The following is a 22,851-nucleotide window of genomic DNA, read 5'->3' as shown; positions in this document are numbered from 1 at the left end:
TTTCTGTTGGTGTCCAGAATAAACAAACAGGTTATGGAGGTGTTGATACAAGCTAGCAGTTTCCCCCTGCTTCCAGTCTTTATGCTAAGCTAGGCTAATCACCTCCTGACTGCAGCTCTGTGACCAACAGACAGAAAATCATGACGTCAAATGTTGGACTGATGATCAGATATTAACATTTCACTCCTGCGTTCTGAATAAAACCAACACAATCGTCTCCATGATGTGACCTCTGACCTCTGACCCCCCTCAGGTCTGGTCACTATGATCCGGATGCAGTGAGGTCTTGTGCCCAGACGGTGGCGCTGCACTGGCAGACTCTGATGCTGAGGATCGAAGACAGACTCAAACTGGTCAACGCCTCCGCCGCCTTCTACAGGACCTCTCAGCAGGTACCTGTCTGTCTCACTGTCTTTACCTGTCTACCTGTATGTCTCTCTGTGTGTCTACCACCTGTCCGTCTGTCCCTCCAGGTGTGCGGGGTGCTGGAGAGTCTGGAGCAGGAGTACCGCAGGGAGGAGGACTGGTGTGGAGGAGGAGATCGACAGCCGGAGCAACTCCTGCCACTCATCAACAAACACATGGAGCAAAAAGAGGCGTTCCTCAAGGTGCGCAGACTCTGAATCCACCAATCAGAGCTCAGCAAGTATAAAGAGGCGGGGCATGTGATGTTTCATGAAACCAGAAACTCAGTCTGATCGTTAGCTCTAATATTAGCATGCCAGGCTAAGTCAGGGCTACTTCCTGTAGCTACTTTTGCGTGTATGATGGGGTGTCTAATGGTCCTGTTTCCATGGCGACAGGCCTGCACTCTGGCCAGACGGAACGCTGAAGTTTTCCTGAAGTACATCCACCGAAACAGCGTCACCATGGCGAACATCTCGGGCCACAGCGTCACCGTCTCCGGGGTAACGGGGGTCACTGAGGTCACCGGACACTCCAGGGTACCAGAGCAACAGGTCAAAGGTGAACACACACACGCACACACACACTGAAGCTTGGTGTGAACACACACCTGCAGGTGTTCTGATCCAGGTGTGTGTGTGCAGGTATCCTCAGCGAGCTGCTGCAGAGGGAGAACCGGGTCCTTCACTTCTGGACTTTAAAGAAACGCAGACTGGATCAGTGTCAGCAGTACTTGATGTTCCAGAGCCACGCCCAGCAGGTACACCTGAGCACCTGAACACCTGATGTCATCACAGAACATCTCATCTCCCTCACAGTCACTTTATTTACACTACTGGTGGATCAGCACCTTTACTCCGCTACTGTATTCAGAAGGAGTCTGACTGTCTTTATACTACATCACAGTGATGGAATGTAACTAAGTATATTTGCTCAGCTACTTCATGAGGTACTTGTATTTACTTGAGTATTTTAGGGCTAAGCTGAGGTACGTCTGTCAGTAATGTAACTGTACGTTTCGCTGCAGGCTCTTGATTGGCTGCAGCAGTCAGGTGACCACTACCTGTCCACGCACACATCGCCGGGGGCAACGGTGGCTGAGACACAAGAACTGCTGAACCAACACCGAGAGTTCTGTGTATCAGCCAAGGTGAGCACACACACACACACACACACACACACACACACACACACACACACACACGCACACACACACACACCTGTATCACTCACATGTCCATCTGCCTCTCAGCACACACAGGAGAAGGTTCACCTGCTCATCCAATTGGCTGAGAGCATGCTGGCCAAAGGCCACGCCCACCGGACCGAGCTCCGCCGCTGCGTCTCCACGGTGGACAAACGTTACCGAGACTTCACCGTCAGGGTGGGTCAGTACCGCCACCTGCTGGAGACGGCGCTCGGAGGCTGCTCACAGGTAAAACACTTCCTGCCTCGTTAAGTTTAACTGATCTGCTCGTTAAGTTTCTGCGATGATCCAACCTACCTGTCCCCCGCAGGACAATAAGGACCTGGAGCTGGAGCTCATCCCCAACAGTCTGTCGGACTCCGACCCCGAGGTCAACCTGTCTGACCCGAGTCACCAGGTCAGCGACGAGAAGAGACGCTCGGCCCGCAAGAAGGAGTGAGTACTGAGAGTACTTTACAAAAGTACAAGTACATATACATGTGTACATACATGTGGCATCACTGTGCTTTAATAACACGTGCGTGCGTGTGTGTGTGTGTGTGTGTGTGTGTGTGTGTGTGTACTCAGGTACATCATGGCGGAGCTCCTTCAGACAGAGCGAGTGTACGTCAGAGATCTGCAGGAGTGTATCGAGGTACACACTTTACACTACTGCAGTACTGTTACCTCACTGTACACACGTAGTACTACAACACAGTCCAGTACTTCATAACAGCAGAACTTTGTCCCGGTGCAGACGTACCTGTGGGAGATGACCAGCGGCTCCGAGGACGTCCCACCTGGTCTCACCAACAAGGACGACATCGTGTTCGGAAACATCCAGGACATCTACGAGTTCCACAACAGGTACTGTGAATACAAGTACTGCAAATAAGTACTGCAACAGGTTCTGTGAATATAAAAACTGCAACAGGTACTCTGTGTAGTAACAGAGTACTGTGTGTACTAACAGAGTACTGTGTGTAGTAACAGAGTACTGTGTGTACTAACAGAGTACTGTGTGTACTAACAGAGTACTGTGTGTAGTAACAGAGGACTGTGTGTAGTAACAGAGTACTGTGTGTACTAACATAGTACTGTGTGTACTAACAGAGTACTGTGTGTACTAACATAGTACTGTGTGTACTGTGCTGCAGTATCTTCCTGAAGGAGCTGGAGAACTACGAGCAGCTGCCGGAGGATGTGGGTCACTGCTTCGTTACCTGGGTAACGTGTTTGTTTTTGTTCTTGATTGATTGAAGATAGAAACAGCTGACTGATATTTTCAAAGTAAAACTTCCTGTTCGTGTCTCAGGCTGACAAGTTCCACATGTACGTGACGTACTGCAGGAACAAACCCGACTCCAGTCTGCTGATCCAGCAGCACGGCGCCGGATTCTTCGAGGTGAGACGGAAACAACAGCTACAACAGATTCTGATGTATTACTTAATGAGTAATTAGTAACTAATGATGTAATGGAGTAAAACTTCCAGTAGAGAATTGAAGGCAACTCCCGTCTGAATGATCTGAAGTCGGATCGGAAGACGGGACAGAACTGAACCAGTGTCGAGGTGGTTTATGTGACAGTGGCTTGACGGGAGGATTCAGACCCAGAGGACGGACTGACCCAAAGAATAATTTAGTCAAGTCAGCAGAACCGGCTGAAAGCTAAATGTCTGTCCGTGTGTAGCTGGAGTTCAGCAGCAGAGGAGAACCTTTAGGTCCGGTCCACAGAGGCTGCCGGTCCCCAGCCGGGTTTGTGATGCTGTGTTTGTGTGCAGGAGGTCCAGAGGAGACACGGTTTGACCAACTCCATCTCCTCCGCTCTCATCAAACCGGTCCAGAGGATCACCAAGTATCAGCTGCTGCTCAAGGTACCGCTTCAGAACCGTTCCCCCCAAACGACTTCAGATTTATAGAGAACTGAACCAACAGCCTCAGAAAGCCCACTGTTTGTTCCTCCTGGCTGTTCTCGGAGGATTTCACTGAGCGCAGCTTTAAATCTAGAACCCTGGATATGGAGCCCACAGGAACCGGGCCGAGCGCTCAGAATAAGACGCGTTTTATGTTTCTGTAAAGGCCTCTTCTGTTCTGTGTAGTCTCTGTTATTGTTTACGGAGAAGCTTTCAGTAATATTAAATGTTGGAGCTGTGAAGTTGGTTGTGTAGTGTGTGATGTTATTATATAGATATTTATCATACAGTTATTGATGATATAGTTCTGTGTTGCAGGAGCTGCTGGCGTGCTGCGAGGAGGGGAAGGGCGAGATCAAAGAGGGCCTGGACGTGATGCTGAGCGTTCCAAAGAGAGCTAACGATGCTATGCATGTTAGCATGCTGGAAGGTAACAGCCAGAGGACATGTTGACCCTGACGAGCGGACAGGGTCACATCATCATGACATAAAGAATTCAGCATAAAGATCCAGTTCTGAGAAAAGAGCCTGAATGTGTTGAAGCTTTAGAAGCGAACCCTGTCCTGATGTCCCCCTCAGGTCTGGAGGAGGGTCTGGAGGTGCAGGGCGAGCTCCTCCTCCAGGACTCCTTCCTGGTTTGGGAGCCGAAGTCTCTGATCCGGAAGGGGCGGGACCGACACCTCTTCCTGTTCGAGCTGTCACTCATCTTCAGCAAAGAGATCAAAGACTCGTCCGGACGAACCAAATACCTCTACAAGAGCCGCCTGAGGGTAACGAGCCACATTAACATTACTGTTGATCTAATTAAGAACAAGAACAATGACACTGAGTGTAAATTAGTGATCTAAACGTAGTTTGACCACACCAAGTTGCCAGGTAAGGCTACTGTGCTAAGCTAACACAAATTTAGTTAGCGTGTGTTTGTTCAGCTGTTACTTGATTTCAATTCTTCTTTTATAATTTCCATAACGACTAATTTACCAAAATGTTAGTTTACCAAAATTGCTTCATCAGTTGCTGTGACTATCGCAAGCTAGCATTAGCATGATTTGTCTCTCTTGCATTAGCTAGCCGTGTGGTTGAATGTTTTTAGCTGTGTTGTCTAAACTGCACATTTAACTGTTTTCCATGGAATAAAACGTTTCTATGGCATAACATCTTTTAAAAAGTCAGAATTTAGTCTTGACTTAATATTGGCTAAATATGGAGTTCGGTGACAATATTGTGTTCTTGACTCGACTGGATTAAAAAAACATACTTAGTAGACTTGATTTGAGACAATCCAGATTTAAAAACAAGCAGAAAAATGATGTAAACTGATGGAAGTTGATCAATATTGAGATACTTACCAAATTAAATTAAAAACATCAGTGAAGAAAAAACTGACTGAACAAACAGACGTATATATAATAAATCTTGCTGACACAAAGTCGTCTGTTTCGATGCGTCTCTGTTGAGAGGAACGTTTAAGATTACCTTTATTTGTTTTTATAATGAGTCGAACCTTCAGTCACCACATAGCTCCCACATTTAAAAACTGTGTCACATTATATGCAGATGATGCTGTGTTGTTTTTGTGGGAATCTTCACAGATATGGCTTTAAAATAACAAAACAATGTTGGAGTTTTATTGTGAAGGATTAGCAGAGCTTTGTTTGTCAGATTCTTTAATAGACTTCCTACTAATTTATCCCAGAGAGCGTTAATGTGGTTTAAAGGGACAGACTGAGTTACGGTCTCCATAAGAAGGTAAGGAAACAGGTCCAGTGTCCTCATGATGTAGGTAACTGAGCGGTGTCCTCACCTGTGTCCTCACCTGTCCCTGCTGCTGTCTCACTCTTCCCCCTGTGACTCTCAGACCTCAGAGCTCGGCGTCACAGAGCACATCGAGGGAGATCCCTGTAAGTTCGCTCTCTGGGTCGGACGAACGCCGACATCTGACAACAAGACGGTCCTGAAGGTACGTGCGCCTGACGACGCCTTAATCACCACGCAGGTGTTCATCATGTTAAGGTTCGTGTCCCTCCACAGGCGTCGTCACTGGAGCTGAAGCAGGAGTGGGTCCGCAGCATTCGGCAGGTGATCCAGGAGAGGCGGGGCCACCTGCGGGGGGCGCTGAGGGAGCCCATCCCCCTGCCCAAGACACCGAACCCGACCCTGGGGCGACAACGCAGCATCAGCCGCAGGTCAGCACAGAAACACCGTTAGCACGTCCGCGTCAGATGCCTGCTGTCATGTGACCCGTGACCTCCGACCTCTGAGCCTCATGGCTGCTGTTAAAACTGTAACTGCAGGACATTCTGTCCTCTGACCCGACCAGGTTCTGACAGCACACCACAGCCAGAGTCCACTCAGGTCATGCTCATTAAGTGGACCTGGTACAAACACACACTGAGTTCAGCACAGAGAATCTGCTCATGACTTCAGTCTCGTGTTAACAGACGAGACTTTACAGCTAAAACTCATTTTTTCTGTGTTGTTCCAGCAAAGATTGTTCAAACCGACATGAATAATATGTTTATATGTTTATGTGTCTGATGTCTCGTCATGACTGTGACGTCTTCCCTCCGACTCTGTGAAGCTGGACACACCTTCTGTAGATCCACGGTGTCGTGTGATGTCATGTGGGCCGGGCCGACACAGAAACGTTCTGTTCACCTCAAACAAGAAACACAGAGCAGGACAGTCGTGTGGCGTCCGCACACTTCTGGCCACATGTTGTATTTGACACGTTCGTGTGTGTGTGTGTGTTTGTCCATCAGGGAGACGAGCGAGGACGCTGACAGTCTGGGCGACGCCAGCAGTCAGCCCGACACCGTGTCCATCGCCTCCCGCACGTCGCAGAACACCGCCGACAGCGACAAGGTAACACACACACACACACACACACACACACACACACACAGGGGTGTGTCCCACACTCATGACCTCATCACTGGCTGCAGCTGGCTGTGTGTGTGTGTGTGTGTGAGGGAGTTTCCTCTGCTCGTCTCAGTCTTCTACAGACTCACTTCTCTCTGCTCTCCTGACGAGGTACGTTTGATTCCTTTGACTCTACCTGCTGTTGGTTAGTATGGGGGGGTGGGGTCAGCAGCTGTGACCTCTGACACAGGAGCTGGAGCTCATGTTGAACCGTTCTGTTCTGTTCTGCTTGTTCTGGTGCGATATATCCACATGACTGAGGAGTACCGATCACCTCGAGTCATATCAACAACAACAAATAATATCGTCATATTTGATTTTGTCGCCTGGTCTTCTATTGACGTGCTGTTGAGTAGATTACATGTCGCCTTCCACCAAACTCCATTCAGTTTTCATCATGTTTTACTGTCATGTCCTGCAGCTGAAGGATCCAACAGGATCAATCTGCAGATGAAAGATGAAGCCAGTAAAACTTTTTTTGTCAGTTGGATCATTTAGAAAATATTAATAAGAGTCTTTGATGGAAGATGATTAAAAATAACAGTCTGAAGTATTTTAAATAAACAGTGATGAAATGTAACTAAGTACATTCAGTCAAAATAATCAAAGTTACTGTGAGGATTAAATATTACTTAATGATAAATAATAATTATAGTAATCTAATGAATGTAGTGGAGTCAAATTACTGCATCATGTTGTGTCTGTGTGAAGTACTCATGAGGAGTAGTTGAGTAAATGTGCTGAGGTTCTTTCCATCCCGGTCCAAACGTCACATCTGGGTTCGATTTGGACGGGAACACCCCCCCTCCCTACAGACCCTGTGTGTGTGTGTGTGTGTGTGTGTGTGTGTGTGTGTGTGAGTGTTTCCCACACCAGCTGGAGTCCATGTGCTCAGGTTCACTACAACTCAACACACACACACACCCAGAGTCTCTGGTAACTATGGTGACGATCACATGATGTTATTTACCTCCCTCCCTCCCAATCAGACGTTAGCGCGCCCTGCTGTGATTGGCCGGGTCCAGAACATGTATGAGGATGATGTAGTTGGTCTCAGGTTCTGTGAGTCGTCCTGCTGACAGACGTCTCCAGGGACAACAGGGTTCTGCAGAGAACTGAATTCATCTGGTCTCGTGTTAGAACCTCATATATCAGGTGAAGGTCTGACGTCCTGCAGCTGGTGGTCCGGTCCGGTCCGGTCTGGTCCGGTTTGGTCCGGTCCGTCTGAACATCCACCAATCAGATACAGGCTGAAATATCTCAGAATCAAATACTGCAAAGACTCTCCTCAATTACACTTTAAATGTTAAGATAAAATCAATATCAATGATCAATATCGATGTGTTCGACCACGTACCTGGAAGATGTTACTGTCACAATAATAGAAATCATTATTGGTACAAATGTAAAAGATTTCTGATCAATAATCTTCAATATTGTGGATATAATGACGAGCGGGTGAAGACAAGTATCAGAACAGGTCCAGCAGTCCGTTCAGAACATGATGTCACTTCACTGCGATCAATATTATTACCAGCAGCTCAGCTGCCTCACCTGGACCGACCCAGACTGTGAGGAGTGAGCTGCTGTACTGACACCACCAGCAGCCAGCAGCACCACCTCTGTAACATCCAACAGTTTCCTCTGAAAGTTCTGATGTACACACCCGGCCAGCTGCAGAACCGATGAGGTCATCACACTGCAGCACACACCCTTCTGGACTCACAGTTTGTGGGTGTGTCGGTGTGTCGGCCCGACTGATGCTACTATTATAAGAACCTGTGGTACCAGTGATGATGTTCTGATGTTCTGCTCAGTAAACATTAAGTCTGTCCGTCTGTCCGTCCAGCTGTCAGGAGGCTGCGAGTTAGTGGTGGTGCTGTTGGACTTCACCTCCGGAGGACCAGGAGAGCTCAGCGTTCGCTGTGGTCAGACTGTGGAGCTGGTGGAGCGTTCAGCGGAGCGGCCCGGCTGGTGTCTGGCCAGGACGACGGATCAGACGCCCCAACAGGTGATAGATCACATGTGTAAAGTAACAACTGAGTTTGTAAGTGTTCACAAATGTCTCAGCCTGAAACATTCAGCTGAATATTAACAACATCTCCACCGTGTCTCCTGCAGGAGGGTCTGCTGCCCATGAGCGCCCTCTGTCTGTCACACTCCCACAGTGCAGCCGACATGGAGGGGCTCATCCCGGCCTCCACCACCTCCTCCAGCACCTCCTCTACCTGCACCACCACCTCCTCCTCCTGCAACTCCTCCACCACCAACACCACCACAGCCTCTTCCTCCAACAGCTCCAACTCCTCCTCTACCCTGAGCGCCGGGCGGGGTGAGTGTCCACACTACATCTCACTTCCTGTCTGTACAGCCCTGTTTACCTTGATGTCCTGTGTCACCAGCCGACCACAGGCTGGTCACAGATCAGGACGTCACATGGTGTCACGTACGGCTGCTCGAGTTCAGAGAACCAACAACGTTTTGGAACTCTGACCCGTTTCTTCATGAAAAGAGCAAAACAAGCAGAACAAGAACTTGGTCTGATGTCAGAACAGTTTCCAATGTAGCAGCGAGGTCCAGATCATTTTCACCTGGCAGACATCACGTGAACGTTCCCCAGCTGGTGTCTCACATCAACACTTCTCAAAGGTTATGTTTTAATATGCAAATGAGGTGATCTAATTAAATATGTGCAATTTGCATAAATCTCCTGATTAGTCACCAGAACTAAAATAACTCCACTACACTAAATGTTCTCTGACAGGTTCCGGTAAACAAATCAACACATTAGATTGTCGTTCTGCTGAGCCGTCTGCCAGCGCCGCAGCTCTTCCTGTGTTTGATGATGTCACTTCCTGTTTAACAAGAGGAGCTTTAAACATCCTCATGCAAGATGTATGTGTGCCGAACTGTTGGGATGTCCCACATCCCGTCCGTCTGCGTCTCTGTGGGCGCCGCTAAATATTTAAATTCATGTTTGTAAAGTTGTAAACACACACACACACACACACACGCACACACACACGTCCTCGTGTTCTTGTTCTGCAGCTCTGCATGAAAAATTAAACACTTTTTGTTTGTTTGTCAGAATCTGCTGCTCCACATCATCGTCAGGCCTTCTCACACTGTCCACTAACAAGGACGACAAACACTTTGTCTTCTGTTTCACTGAGAAACGTCTGTGTGTGGCAGCGGAGGTGCAGAAATAAAAGTCTTAGTTTCATTAGTTTCACCACTGCAACGAATCAAACGTCCCCAAGGCAGAGTTCAGATTAAACCAGGAGAGTGAATGTAGTCTCACTCTCACATCTCTGTCCCAGTCTTAATCTGTAATCTGGTTTGGCAAGCTGCTTCCATAACACACACACACACACACACACACACACACACACACACACGCACACACACAGAGGTGAGACAGGTTCTGGTTGGACGTTGACCTGCAGGAGTTTCAGACTCAACAGGAATCTGCAGTTTAACATCCGTCACCTGCTGAGTGAGCGAACAATAGGAGGTTAAAAATAATGCTTTTGTTTTGTACATCTTTTAAAAAATGTTGTTTTTACTCTTCTCTCTTTTGTTAATATTTAAATATTCTTTATGTGTTGGATTTTTCATTGTTTTTCTCTTTAATCAATGTGTTAGTCATAGTTATATATTATCACATATTTTTATGGTTTATTATCATTTTCCCAGTTTTAGTTTAATTGTATTATTTTATTATCAGCAGTGACTCATCTCAGTTTGATTACCACACACCATCTGACCCCGCCCCCACATGTGTTAACCACGCCCCTGTCTGATATAGCTCCACCCCTGTCGTCCTCTGACTCCTCAGTCGTTGGTCACACTCAGTCCTGTGGAGAGAAACGCGTCTCGGTTTCTGTATTTCCTCTCGTCGCTGATCGCTTTTTATTATTGTTCCTGAATGGACTGATGTGGAAGCATGCGGAGGGGCAGAGGTGCATGCTGGGATTGTTCTGCCGTTTGGAGGTGGATTGTGAGAGAGGGAGAGGACGAGCGAGGTGGGTTCAGAGAGAGAGAGAGAGAGAGAGAGGTGTGTGTTAATGAGTGACAGGATGAGGTGACTCTCTCTCTCTCTGTCAGTCTGTTGTGTTGTCTCTCGACCATCTTAAAGAACATGTAGGAATGTTACAGGTGAATGTTTGTGTTGTGGAACAGGACGGACAGGTTCTTTATCTCTGCAGAGGCTGTGTGTGTGTGTGTGTGTGTGTGTGTGTGTGTGTGTGTGTGTGTGTGTGTGTGTGTGTTAATACCACACTGTAAAAAATACTCATGAGCCGTGTATGTATGTTTGTGTTATTACAGGATTATGATGAAATTAATTCAGTAGTGACGGTTTCTTAAACTGAACAAACTGGTTATGATGATTTCAGTGAACATTGTGTCCTGACAGACGTTAAACCTGATGTAAAGCTGAAGTATTGTTTTTTAAATGACACTGAACTGGCAGAGTTCAGGTTGAGTGAATGTAACCGTACGATAATCATCAACTTCACACTATGATTAAACATTAAAACTGTAAATGCTGAAACCCTTGTTTTAAGTACAAAGTCCTGAATTGAGTAAAACTACAAAAGTCATTCTAACAGCTGTACTTTCCACTATTTGAACTTTTTTTAAATCTCATGCAACAAGATAAAATACTGTAAATTCAAGTACAGCTTCAGCTTGATGGATCCGATCAGGAGCAGAACTGACAGCACCTGTGAGGTTCTGTTGGTGTCGAGGGGGACAGTTCAGGTTTTGGATGTGGGGCTGGATGAAGTACTCACGGTGTCGGCATGTCTCCAGATCAGAGAGGCAGCAGTGTGACGCTGTGGACGGGTCGGCAGCTGAACGTAACAAACGCACCTGGAAAAAACAAAAATCAGTGTCTGTGTACATGTACATGATGTTTACTGTGAACCCTGAGAGTATCACAACCCTGGTGTTGTGGTTCATGGCGGAGCTTTAGCTTCATGAACAGAATGGCTGAGGGCCGAGAGTCCCGCCCTGCGGAGCTCCACAGAGAGATGAAGGTCCTGGCTGTCGGGTTTGGGAGGATCGATTGATTCTCATTGTGTTGATATTTTACGATCACACCGAACATTAATCCAGCCTGTGTGTGTTTGTCTCTGCAGAGTCCGGTCTGTACAGCTCGGACGGGCCGGGCCTCCAGACTCAGACCAGCCAAAGTGAGACAATAATCACTGAGTGTACCCACCATCCTGATGTGCAGTGAAGGCATCATGCTGACCACACCTCCTTGTTCTCCTCTCTCAGGTGCCACCTCCCCCACAGTGTTTGGAGTAGGCGCAGCTCCAGGGGGCGCTGTCGGGTCCCCGGGGCCCAAACGCACCGTCTCAGGAACCGGAAACACCCTGAAGGTAACAGCTGCAGGACTGTGGAGTACAAGTGGCAGTATCATGGAAATACTCAGGTAAATGTACTCAGTTACGTTCAGTAACTGGAACTGTGTTTGCTGCAGCGGTGGCTGACCAGTCCGGTCCGGAGGCTGAGTCAGGGGAAGGCTGACGGACAGAAGAAACCTCCAATCAGAACCAGGAGGCGGGACAACAGGCCAGAGCTGACCACACCCCTCACTGGCAATGCACAGGCGGTACATAAACAAACACACACACACACACACACACACACACACACACACAGCATAAAGACTTAGTGAGATTTTGTTTGTTTCTGCAGAAGGCGAGGAAGGAGGAGGCGGGGCAAAGTGGAGGGGAGGAGGAGCCTGAGGAAGAGAGCTCCACCCCGCTGCCACCTCCCATGCAGATCATCAAAGACCCCAACAACCCCGAGGTGACCACCACAGCACCAGACTCCCTTAACAAATGTGTCAGTTTAGTGAGTTGTTGAGTTGGAGACACTTTATAAACTCTGTGAAACTCTGTCTCTGACTCATTCTGCATTATTTGGACCTTCTTGTTAATTCAGCAAATGTTTTACATGAACTTCTTTCTGTCTTTGAGTAGAAACATGGAGTCTGTTGGTCCCAGTGATGTTTATTTGGCTGTACAGTTGATCCGGTGATATTAGAACAGCTGCAGACTGACTTTGTCTCCGTGTCTCTTCAGGCTCTGGATTCAGATCAGGGCTCCAACGAGTCGGACACGGAGCAGCGGAACAAAGCGCTGCGAGGACGCATGTAAGACTGGACCTCCATCACAACGCTGTGACAATCTGTGAGAACATTCAGAACCAGTCCAAGTGAACTGTTGTGTTTGCAGGTTTGTGGTGAACGAGATGATCCAATCAGAGAAGGACTACGTGAAGGATCTGGGAGTGATCGTAGAGGTGAGACTCAGATGATGACGTTTCATTGGCCTGATGTGTAATGAAGTAAAAGTACAAAGTAACAGAAAATAGAAATACTCGTTAAGGAACACGTACCTGAGAAATGTAGTCGAGTACCTGTGTGTGTCTCAGGGCTTCATGTCCCGGCTGGAGGTCAGAGGGATTCCAGAGGACATGAGAGGAAAAGACAAGATTGTGTTCGGAAACATCCAGCAGATCTACGACTGGCACCGCGAGTCCGTCTCTCACACACACACACACACACACACTCAATAATAAACACACACTGCGTCCTGTCCTCACACACTCTCACACTCACTGTGTGTTTTCAGTTTCTTCCTGGTGGAGTTGGATCGTTGTGTTCAGAATCATGACCTGCTGGCCGACCTCTTCATCAGACATGTGAGTCGTCCACATAGAGACACAATGACACCGATACAGAATATTGATGAAGATGATGTAAATGTGTGTGTGTGTGTGTGTGTGTGTTGCAGGAACGGCGTCTCCACATGTACGTGGTTTACTGTCAGAACAAGCCGAGGTCGGAGTTCATCGTCATCGAGTACGAGAACTTCTTCGAGGTAACACGTCACTTCTGTTGATTCAGCTTGTTACAGAAATCATTGCAGATTGAATTTCTGTTAATCACTTCATCAATAAACCGACTGATGCGTTCAGCTCTGGTGGGGAATAACTGTTCATGGTTTCATTCAGTGTTCTCTTTGTGAATAAAAGCAAACAAGCAACAAGAGACACAAAGACAAAACGGGATGACACTAAAGACACAAGACACTAAACGGGCTGATTTTTGAATGGAGTTTGGTGTAGGCAGTTAAATAAGCCTGTGTGTCTGTCTGCAGGAGATCCAGCACGAGATCAGCTGCAGGATGTCGATCAGTGATTATCTGATCAAACCCATCCAGAGAATCACAAAGTACCAGCTGCTGCTGAAGGTCCGTCACAGCTTCTTCCTGTTTCTGTCTCTGTGCGCTCGTCACACAAACATTAACGCTCCGCTTTACTTTTTACTTCTCAGGATTTTCTAAAGTACACTTCCAAAGCAGGACTGGACTGTGAAGAGATCGAGGTGAGTCAAGTCGTTGTAGTCCAGAACACTGTGTTGTGATTGGCTGTTCGCCTCCTCGCTGTGTTCAAGTTGAGTGCAGATCGATCTCATTACTGCCCCCTGTGGCTGACAAGGTGAACGCACCTGATGCAACTCTCCACCTGCAGCCAGTAAAGACTCCGCAACGTACCGACAAACAAGACAAACGTTAATTTATAATTCGTGGCATGTTGTTTGTACAGAAAGCGTTGGATCTGATGTCATTGGTGCCGAAACGCTGCAACGACATGATGAACCTGGGACGTCTGCAGGGATACGAGGTACACCTGGTGATTTACAGAAGACTGTCCTTCCAGTTTGTGTTTTTGACTTGTCAATCTTTAACCAAAGTTAAAATATGTACAGGACTGAGAGTCGAACCCTGAGGAACCGCACAATTATTAGAAAAGTCAAAAGGATGCAGATGTTTCTAAATGTGTGTGTTAGAGTTCTGCTGCCGCCAAGTGGCCGAAAGAAAAATAATGACACTTTAGAGAAGAAGACAGAGGAGATAACACCCTCTCACCTGTCTGTCTGTCCTCACCTGTCTGTCTGCCTGTCCTCACCTGTCTGTCTGTCTGTCCTCACCTGTCTGTCTGTCCTCACCTGTCTGTCTGTCTGTCCTCACCTGTCTGTCTGCCCGTCTTCACCTGTCTGCCCGTCCTCACCTGTCTGTCTGTCTGTCCTCACCTGTCTGTCTGCCCGTCCTCACCTGTCTGTCTGTCTGTCCTCACCTGTCTGTCTGTCTGTCCTCACCTGTCTGTCTGTCTGTCCTCACCTGTCTGTCTGCCCGTCCTCACCTGTCTGTCTGCCTGTCCTCACCTGTCTGTCTGTCTGTCCTCACCTGTCTGTCTGTCCTCACCTGTCTGTCTGCCCGTCCTCATCTGTCTGTCTGTCCTCACCTGTCTGTCTGCCCGTCCTCACCTGTCTGTCTGTCTGTCCTCACCTGTCTGTCTGCCCGTCTTCACCTGTCTGCCCGTCCTCACCTGTCTGTCTGTCTGTCCTCACCTGTCTGTCTGTCTGTCCTCACCTGTCTGTCTGCCCGTCCTCACCTGTCTGTCTGTCTGTCCTCACCTGTCTGTCTGTCCTCACCTGTCTGTCTGCCCGTCCTCACCTGTCTGTCTGTCCTCACCTGTCTGTCTGCCCGTCCTCACCTGTCTGTCTGTCCTCACCTGTCTGTCTGCCCGTCCTCACCTGTCTGTCTGTCTGTCCTCACCTGTCTGTCCGTCCTCACCTGTCTGTCTGTCTGTCCTCACCTGTCTGTCCGTCCTCACCTGTCTGTCTGTCCATCCTCACCTGTCTGCCCGTCCTCACCTGTCTGCCCGTCCTCACCTGTCTGTCTGTCTGTCTGCCTGTCTGTCTGTCGTCCAGGGGAAGCTGACGTCTCAGGGGAAGCTGCTGCAGCAGGAGACCTTCTGCGTCTGGGAGCAGGACGGAGGAGTTCTGTCTCGCAGTAAAGAGCGCCGAGTTTTCCTGTTTGAGCAGATCGTCATCTTCAGCGAGCTGCTGCGGAAAGGCTCCAACAACCCGGGATACCAGTACAAGAACAGCATCAAGGTTAGCCTGGGTCATACCGGGTCAAGACGCGGGTCTGTGTCAGACTGGTTTACTCAGAGAGTAACGGTTATATCTGTGTGAGCAGGTGAGTTACCTGGCGATGCAGGACAGTGTGGACGGGGATCCCTGTAAGTTCGTGTTGTGGTCTCGAGGTTCGGCAGAACGCTTCACCCTGCAGGCGTCGTCCGCCAGCATCAAGATGACCTGGGTGGAGAACATCGCCACCCTGCTGGACGCCCAGAACAACTTCCTGTCAGGTGAGTTCCTCCTCAAATCTCACTCAGAAGAACCTTGAGCTTCCCAAAATGTCCTCAAATCTCCCTAAAATGTCCTTGAATTTATCCTTGAATCTCCCTGAAAACAATCACTGGATCTTGTAAAACATCTTTCAGTCTCTGAATCATCAACAAATCTCTGTGACAACCCTGGAATCTACCTGGAACATCTGAGATCTCCTTAAATCAACATCAGATCTCTTTGAAAGCTCTTTGATTCATCATCGATTTCCCCAAAGCATCGCTTGTTCTCTTGGGAAAATATCCTTGAATTGCCTTAAATCTCCTTGAATCCCTGTTATCGATCCTTGAATTCATGAAATCTCACTAAGTCACCCTTGAACGTCACTGACTCATCATCAGATCTCCTTTAAACTGTAACTTATCATTATCCTTGAATCATCTTCACTGTTTTAGGTGTTTGATTGTATCTGGTTCTGTTGAACCTGAATCTGATCCTGGTTCTGTGTCCACAGCGCTTCAGTCTCCCATTGAGTACCAGAGGAAGGAGGGCGGGATCGCTGTGACTCGTCCTCTGTCATCAGGACGACCGCCGTCGGCTCCGCCCACACCCAACGGCCACGCCCCTCAGCCTCCTGCTGACAGCGAGCAGGACGACCAGGTTTGGATCTCCCGTCCTTCTTTCATCCTCATTTCTTTAAACTATTTCAGACTTGTGACTGTGTGACCTTCGACCCCTCAGGAGCTGGTGATGGTGCTGCAGGACTTTGTGGCGGTGCGCGAGGATGAGATCTCGGTGTTTCGGGGGGAGAAGGTCCAGATTCTGGCGTCCAACCAGCAGGGTCAGAGTTTGGTGTACCGGCCGGCCAACAGCGACTCGCCGGCCGCCGAGGGCTGGGTGCCACGCAGCGTGCTCAACACACACTGACACACACACTGACACACACACTGACAGCAGGGTGTCTGGTTTACTACAAGAACACACACACACGGACTTAAACACTGCAAGCTAACAGGGCCAAAGGCATGCTGGGAAATTCTTTGAAGTGGAGCCTGAAGGTGGTGATGGCAACAGCTGGAGGCTTCACGAGTGTAGGCCTGCAACTACCCACTCATCCCGTTATCGATTGATTAGGCCGTCATTTTCTTGACAAATTGATTAATTGTTCTTTAAAACGTCAGAAAACAGTCAAACTGACTCAACAGGACGTTTATATTTGCTTGTTTTGTCACCAGAGACGTTAACTTAACTGTCACAGAGAGAAAATTAAAGCTCAACTGAAACTCAATCTGATTCAAACTATTAATCAACAATCAATTAAATATTTGACCCTCCAGCTACAGTTCTGATGCTCACTGACCAGGTTTAGCCTCAGTGACAATTAAACTCTGTCGACACTCCGCTGCCACCTGGAGGCCGACAGGCCACATGACAACACAGCCTGCAGTCACACTGCTGGAGGGAACATGTTCAAATACACATTATTATATTCTGGACATTTATAAATTAACATATTTTCAATTACACTTAGAAAGAGTATTGATATATCTAAAGCTAAAGGGCTGCAGCCAACAATTATTATTTAGAATTAGTATTTTTACTAAACCTCGACTGACATAAGACAAAAAATATAATTATCTGTAGCAGAACATGTTTCTCTGTCTTCATTTTGTGACCCGTCAGATTTAACTTACCTCCACAGGGTCCTGATCCCCAGGCTAGGACCCCTCAGATGACTCCAGACCCCCAGGTGTGGACCCCTGTCCTGGTCTAAGGGAGCAGTCTGGCCCTCTGGTTGTGGCTGACATCACCATCCTTTGGCTCCACGTCTCATGAATGTTTCTGAACACACTTCAGGCTCTGATACACACACACACACACACACACACTCCCAGCAGCAGGTACTGTTAGACTCCTCCCCCTTCCTGGTGCTTCAACATTCAGCCAAAACACACCTCCGTCCTCACCTCGTCCAATCAGACGACGCCGTCAGGTCGGTCTTCAGTTTACTGCCCCGAGCAACCAATCACCCTCTGATGACATCACAAACTGTTTCCTGTGGGTCAGTGGGAGGGAGACCACATGACCACACCTTCATCATCACCATCATCATCATCATCATCACCTACAGACTCCAGGAAGAGACAATTAAAAAATACAAAATAAAAGCCTCCTGGAAGAGAAGAGGCCAAAAGACCCGTCAGCCAATCAGGACTGAGCTCTCTGCGTGTCATCCTGTTAATAGTGTGTATAAACAGACTGAGAACACACACACACATATACATACACACACACCTACACACACACACACACACACATACACACACCACTGCTATGATGAAGAAGATTAATTATGATAATTAAGAATAATAGAATCTGTTTTTCACCTCGATAGAAAAAAAAACTGTTTGTCATATTAATGTTTGTGTGTCAGAGAGAGAGCGTGTGTGTGTGTGTGTGTGTGTGTGTGTGTGTGGTAGTGACGCTGTCCTGTGTGTGTGTGTGTGTGTGTGTGTGTGTGTGTGTGTGTGTGTGTATGTGTGTGTGTGTGTGTTTTCCACGGACAGTTAGGTGGTGTCCCGGTGTAGCGTTGCCATGTGTTTGCGGTGACACCCATTCTTTTGTCTTTTTAGCGAACCAGAGCCCCGCCCCTTTCCCCTCCCCTCCATCTGGCCCCTCCCCTTCATCTGACCACTCCCCTTTGCCCCTCCCCCTCCACCTGTGTGTGCAGCTCTGGTTAGTTTGGATATTCTGATTATGCATTCCTTGTTTCTGTATATAGACCAGACCTCCAACTAACTCCGGACACTGAACCTGTCTGTGTGTCTGTCCGGCCGACAGACAGGCAGACAGACAGCAGCAGCTCCGCCTACTGTGACTGTCTGTTTCTACGACACCTTCAACACGCTCTCTATCTGTCTCTCTACCTGTCTCTCTCTCTACCTCTCTGTCTCTCTCTCTGTTTCTCTGGTGCCATTCTCAGACAACACCCCGGTCCTTAAGGAGCCTCGCAGCCCGTCCGGTGCACTATGAAGGCTGCAGGGAGGGAAATAGCAAACTGTCAAGTGTTCAAGGTGGCACGCCGCCTTCTGAGGTCGTGTTTTAGACGATACGTTTGGATCAATGTTCAAGCCACAGTTCACCTTCAAATTAAGAGGACAGGTTTTCCTCTGACCTGCAGGGATGTTTCTCCTTCCAGATCAGCTGTTCACAAATCAATCAATACATCTTTATTTGTATCGCACCACTTCACAGCAGATGTCGTCTCATGGCACTTTCCAAACCGAGCCGGTCCAAACCAAACTCCTCCATTCATTTATCTACACAGACCCAACATCTGCCTCACGAGCAGCACCAGGTGACAGGCAGAACCCTCGAGCAGAACCCTCGAGCAGAACCCTCGAGCAGAACCGGGCTCAACACCCTCTTTGTTGCTGCTCGGGACGCTTTACCAACCCAACATGTGTCTATTTGACGTCCTGGGAATGAGACTCAACAATCAACTGTCTCTGTGGTGCGTTCAGGAACAGCTGGGACAAATCCTACTGATTCTACCTTTAACTTTAATAGTCTTTGAATTCTATTAATATGACGTGAGCTTCAGTTAGCTTTGAGCACAAATGTCCTTCAGAGGGAGACTTTTTACTCTGATACTCTGAGTCCATGTCAGAGCCTGAACTCTGTTACTGTACTGGAGGAAACAAGCTGGATCAGAACCTGACAGACAAGACGCTGAAAAGTCCACAGAACATTCTAACATTAGCAGCTAACAGCAGTGGTGGTGTGACTTGGAGAACTGAACATGTTGATCTAGATGAATAACTCTACAGGTCAGAGGAGGAGTTTGACTTTTTGATTTTGTGGTGAACTGTCTCTTTGAAGGCAACACACACTGGTGCTGCACGCCGGCGGGTTGACAACTTGTTTCTCGTGTGTTGTCATGCACGACGTTTACATGTGATGTTCTGAACCAGCTGCTAACTGGACTGTGTGCTCAGATTGTTTCTAAACAGGTCAAACTATGAAACAAAGCCAACCTCAACCTTCCACCTTCCACCTGGACACTCTTGTTAATTTGGCGCGTAGAGACGTAAACATGCTGCATGACAACACACGAGGCCATTCTGAGCCCGCCGGCTCGCCGTACTCAGCTAACATCTGCAGCTGCGTCGTGACGAGATGACACGCGTCGACCATCCATCACGTCGCCATTACTCTTAATTAAACGCAACACATTTTGTTTTACGTTTCGTTCAGACGTGTTGTGTCATGTGCCGTTGATAATTGTCGTCATGTAAACACTTCTAGCGAACTTCTAGCGAACATGTTAGCGAGTGGCGCGGCATGTCGCGTGCCCGGTGTGTGTCGCATTCAGATGTTTAATGCAGCGATCATGTCATGTGGGAGTCGCCGTCACTACCGGTTCCTGACATGTCCAAAGTGTTCCCGCCAACATGCAACACCTCCGATAACTTCACCGTGGCACTAAATGATACAGAAGTGCCTGAAACGGAAACCTGGACGTCTCATTGTTCACGTTACAGATGTTTTATTGACCACGCAGTGTTTTTAACCCACTGAACTCTTCAACCGTCCCACATAACATGAGCACGGCATTAGTCGGGAGAACGAAGCTAAAATACGGATTGTTCCTTTATCATGAATGGAAAATGAGTTTGTCTTCAACAACGTTGTGATTGGGAGAAAATAATGTCTTTGAAAAGAGCTCGGAGTGCACCTGAAGGATTTAGGATGGATGGTAGTGCACTACGAAGGGCGCAACAGGTGCGTCACGAAGTGCACTACAGAGGGTTCAGGATGGAAGCTAGTGCACTATGAAGGGTGAAGAGTGCAACAAAGTGCACTACAGGAGATTATAGACGGACACTGTTAGTGCACTATGAAGGGTTCAGGAAGGAGGGTAGTGCACTAAGCAGGGTTCAAGGTGGAAAATAGCACACTACGGAGGGCCTACGGTGGCGGTAGGGCACTATGCAGGAAGCAGCGCAGACAGCAGTGCACTACAGAGGGTCCATGGTGGGAAGTAGTGTACTAGGAAGGTTCAGGGGGGAAATAGTGCACTACAAAGGGCGTAGGGTGCTGTTTGAGACCTCGCCTTGTTGCCGTTCGGCAAACTCAACTAACCAATCAAACAGTGTTATTTGTACAGAACTAACAGCTGCTAACTGACTGCTAACAGCTCTCTGTCGTTGTTTGTAATAAACTTCATTTTTCATCCAAAGCGGCCTGTTTTCATTCTTTGTGGTTCATCAATAAATCAATAACTGATCACACGTGATCGAACATCCTTCACATCAGCAGGCGTGTTTTTATACTCGACATCATCCAGAAAAAAAGACGTTTGGGGACATTTATGATTGTTTAATTCACAGTGAAGTTAATCGTTTCAGTGCACTGGTGTCAATAAAGTTTATTGTTCAGCTGTTAAACATCTACTGTTGTCACACGTTAGATGTCAGAGATCATGACAGACTGTGTTCACTGATAACAACTCAATCAACACTGGAAACGATATAAATGATAAATACTGCTGAATCTCTATTTTACCGACATTTACCGTAAATAAACATTTTTCATAACTGCCTCATGTGAACGTACGGTTGATGTCTGTAACTTTAGCTGTCAGCTGTTTGTTAATGTTGAAGAACTCTGGGAAATAACGTCATGATGTCGTTAATTAAGAGACGAGACCTTCGAATCGCAGACTTTCAGTATTTATGTAATATTCAGTTATCTGGCAGCAAACGTGTTTTATGAGTGTGATAACGATCCGGCCGGCTGGATGTCGGCACGTATGTGTAGTTTATTGTTCTGAGCTGCCATCATGAGTCTTTATGTAATATTGTAATAACACTGACTGAAACAGGACACAGAATCTGTTATGTGTCTATAATGACGTTCTGCACCGACTGAAGCCTGAAACTTCTTCTGCCTTCAGCATCAAACTGCATTAACTAAATAACTTCCTCCAGTCTTCAGGGTCAGAGTGTCGGCGTGGCTCCTCACAGACCTGTGACCCGCAACAAAACATCACATCTGATAAGAGACGCTGTAAAGACGTAAACTAATTTAACCAATTACACGAGCAGAGATAAAGCTGACGGGGCTGAAGGTCAAACCCTGACGAAGGAAAATCTACTGAGAGGCAGAAACACAACGAGACGCAGAGTCTCTGAACGAAGCTGTTTGAGGATTTAATCTGCAGACAGAAACACAGATTCAACTTTTCACAAGCAAATAAACAGGAGTGATTTTAGAAAGTTATCCACAAACAAACTGTCTGAATAATCAAACTGCAGTTCAAACTGTCGTCTCACATGCTGGTAAACTGAATATCTGAGGTCACAGACAATAAGTTAGTTATCAATCAGTTTTTAAACTAGCTTTTCTAAATGTAACATGAAATGACTTTAACTCAAATGGAGACACGTTCATAGAAACTTCAACCACAATCTGTAAAATCCAGCTCGTCGTCTGCAGCTCAACGAAACAAAAACTGAACGAGTGACGTCTGACATGTTGGGAGATGAAGAGGAAACAGACGCCAGACATTTATTTTATAGTTTACACTTGGAAACCTCGACTGTAGAATGTACACCTTCACTTCCTGTTCAGACGTGTCACTTTGGTCTTTTCTTCTATCAGAACTTTGTTATTTCTTCTCCTCTTCCAGTTTATTTGTTGGTCCCGATGGATCCTGACACTCTGATCACCTGATGATCCAAATATCTCCTCCTGACGTTTACTTCATGATCTCAGTCTGTCTTCCCCTCCATCTGTAGTGATGGATAATACAACCTGGCTGCAGCCTTGGTGAGAATGTTTTCATAGAAAGAAAGTAGGTCAGTTTTGGAACATCTGTGAGGAACGTCGGAAATGTTTAATCCAGTTCCTGTGGGATGAGAACAGGCCGTCAGTTAATCTAGTTTAACGGCTGAGAGAAGATAAAGTGATACGGAGGAGCGATGTCTCAACAGGCCGCCTGATAACTCACGATCATCAGTTCAAGGATCCATCGAGCAGCACTTTGTGTTCACCTTCACATTAAAAGCACAGACAGGTGAGGAATCCATGTAGAGGCGTTATCGTCTGGCAGCAGGTGAGGCTGCTCCGACTCGTTTCAGCTGATGGATCATGAGTTTGATCCTCTTAAATGCTGCCGCTCAGCTGACGCAGCGTAAAGCTG

The 22,851-nt window shown here is 47.5% G+C and overlaps 1 protein-coding gene and 1 long non-coding RNA gene across 3 annotated transcripts in view; one reads left to right on the top strand and one right to left on the bottom strand.

The window, feature by feature from the left end:
- The window catches only part of LOC119015108 (kalirin-like), a 30,577-nt gene extending 13,645 nt beyond the window's left edge, over nucleotides 1-16,932 (top strand). The window contains exons 23-57 of one of the 2 annotated variants that reach the window (XM_037090773.1): nucleotides 254-392; nucleotides 474-608; nucleotides 804-966; nucleotides 1,050-1,165; nucleotides 1,433-1,555; nucleotides 1,658-1,840; nucleotides 1,923-2,047; nucleotides 2,180-2,246; nucleotides 2,349-2,458; nucleotides 2,749-2,818; nucleotides 2,907-2,996; nucleotides 3,374-3,466; nucleotides 3,824-3,935; nucleotides 4,085-4,275; nucleotides 5,364-5,465; nucleotides 5,537-5,691; nucleotides 6,268-6,370; nucleotides 8,277-8,438; nucleotides 8,549-8,759; nucleotides 11,572-11,625; nucleotides 11,714-11,817; nucleotides 11,919-12,050; nucleotides 12,137-12,250; nucleotides 12,526-12,596; nucleotides 12,679-12,745; nucleotides 12,878-12,981; nucleotides 13,078-13,147; nucleotides 13,240-13,326; nucleotides 13,606-13,698; nucleotides 13,782-13,832; nucleotides 14,054-14,131; nucleotides 15,222-15,407; nucleotides 15,493-15,664; nucleotides 16,159-16,304; nucleotides 16,386-16,932. In XM_037090773.1, coding sequence (XP_036946668.1) covers nucleotides 254-392; nucleotides 474-608; nucleotides 804-966; nucleotides 1,050-1,165; nucleotides 1,433-1,555; nucleotides 1,658-1,840; nucleotides 1,923-2,047; nucleotides 2,180-2,246; nucleotides 2,349-2,458; nucleotides 2,749-2,818; nucleotides 2,907-2,996; nucleotides 3,374-3,466; nucleotides 3,824-3,935; nucleotides 4,085-4,275; nucleotides 5,364-5,465; nucleotides 5,537-5,691; nucleotides 6,268-6,370; nucleotides 8,277-8,438; nucleotides 8,549-8,759; nucleotides 11,572-11,625; nucleotides 11,714-11,817; nucleotides 11,919-12,050; nucleotides 12,137-12,250; nucleotides 12,526-12,596; nucleotides 12,679-12,745; nucleotides 12,878-12,981; nucleotides 13,078-13,147; nucleotides 13,240-13,326; nucleotides 13,606-13,698; nucleotides 13,782-13,832; nucleotides 14,054-14,131; nucleotides 15,222-15,407; nucleotides 15,493-15,664; nucleotides 16,159-16,304; nucleotides 16,386-16,571 — 4,165 coding nt within the window. In that variant the 3' untranslated portion in view covers nucleotides 16,572-16,932. The remainder of the gene's footprint in view (nucleotides 1-253; nucleotides 393-473; nucleotides 609-803; nucleotides 967-1,049; nucleotides 1,166-1,432; nucleotides 1,556-1,657; nucleotides 1,841-1,922; nucleotides 2,048-2,179; nucleotides 2,247-2,348; nucleotides 2,459-2,748; nucleotides 2,819-2,906; nucleotides 2,997-3,373; nucleotides 3,467-3,823; nucleotides 3,936-4,084; nucleotides 4,276-5,363; nucleotides 5,466-5,536; nucleotides 5,692-6,267; nucleotides 6,371-8,276; nucleotides 8,439-8,548; nucleotides 8,760-11,571; nucleotides 11,626-11,713; nucleotides 11,818-11,918; nucleotides 12,051-12,136; nucleotides 12,251-12,525; nucleotides 12,597-12,678; nucleotides 12,746-12,877; nucleotides 12,982-13,077; nucleotides 13,148-13,239; nucleotides 13,327-13,605; nucleotides 13,699-13,781; nucleotides 13,833-14,053; nucleotides 14,132-15,221; nucleotides 15,408-15,492; nucleotides 15,665-16,158; nucleotides 16,305-16,385) is intronic. The other variant, XM_037090774.1, reaches the window with a different exon arrangement.
- A 5,163-nt stretch (nucleotides 16,933-22,095) lies between these two features.
- On the bottom strand, nucleotides 22,096-22,820 carry LOC119015163. The gene is made up of 2 exons (XR_005073208.1): nucleotides 22,660-22,820; nucleotides 22,096-22,557 (listed from the first exon to the last, which is right to left on the bottom strand). It is a non-coding gene; the product is annotated as an uncharacterized LOC119015163 (long non-coding RNA).
- Nucleotides 22,821-22,851: the final 31 nt, after the last annotated feature.

Source organism: Acanthopagrus latus, chromosome 24 (genome assembly GCF_904848185.1).
Source record: "Acanthopagrus latus isolate v.2019 chromosome 24, fAcaLat1.1, whole genome shotgun sequence".
Taxonomy (NCBI): Eukaryota; Metazoa; Chordata; class Actinopteri; order Spariformes; family Sparidae; genus Acanthopagrus; species Acanthopagrus latus.
Note: the sequence above shows the minus strand (reverse complement) of the source record. Positions and strands in the feature narration are given on the sequence as shown.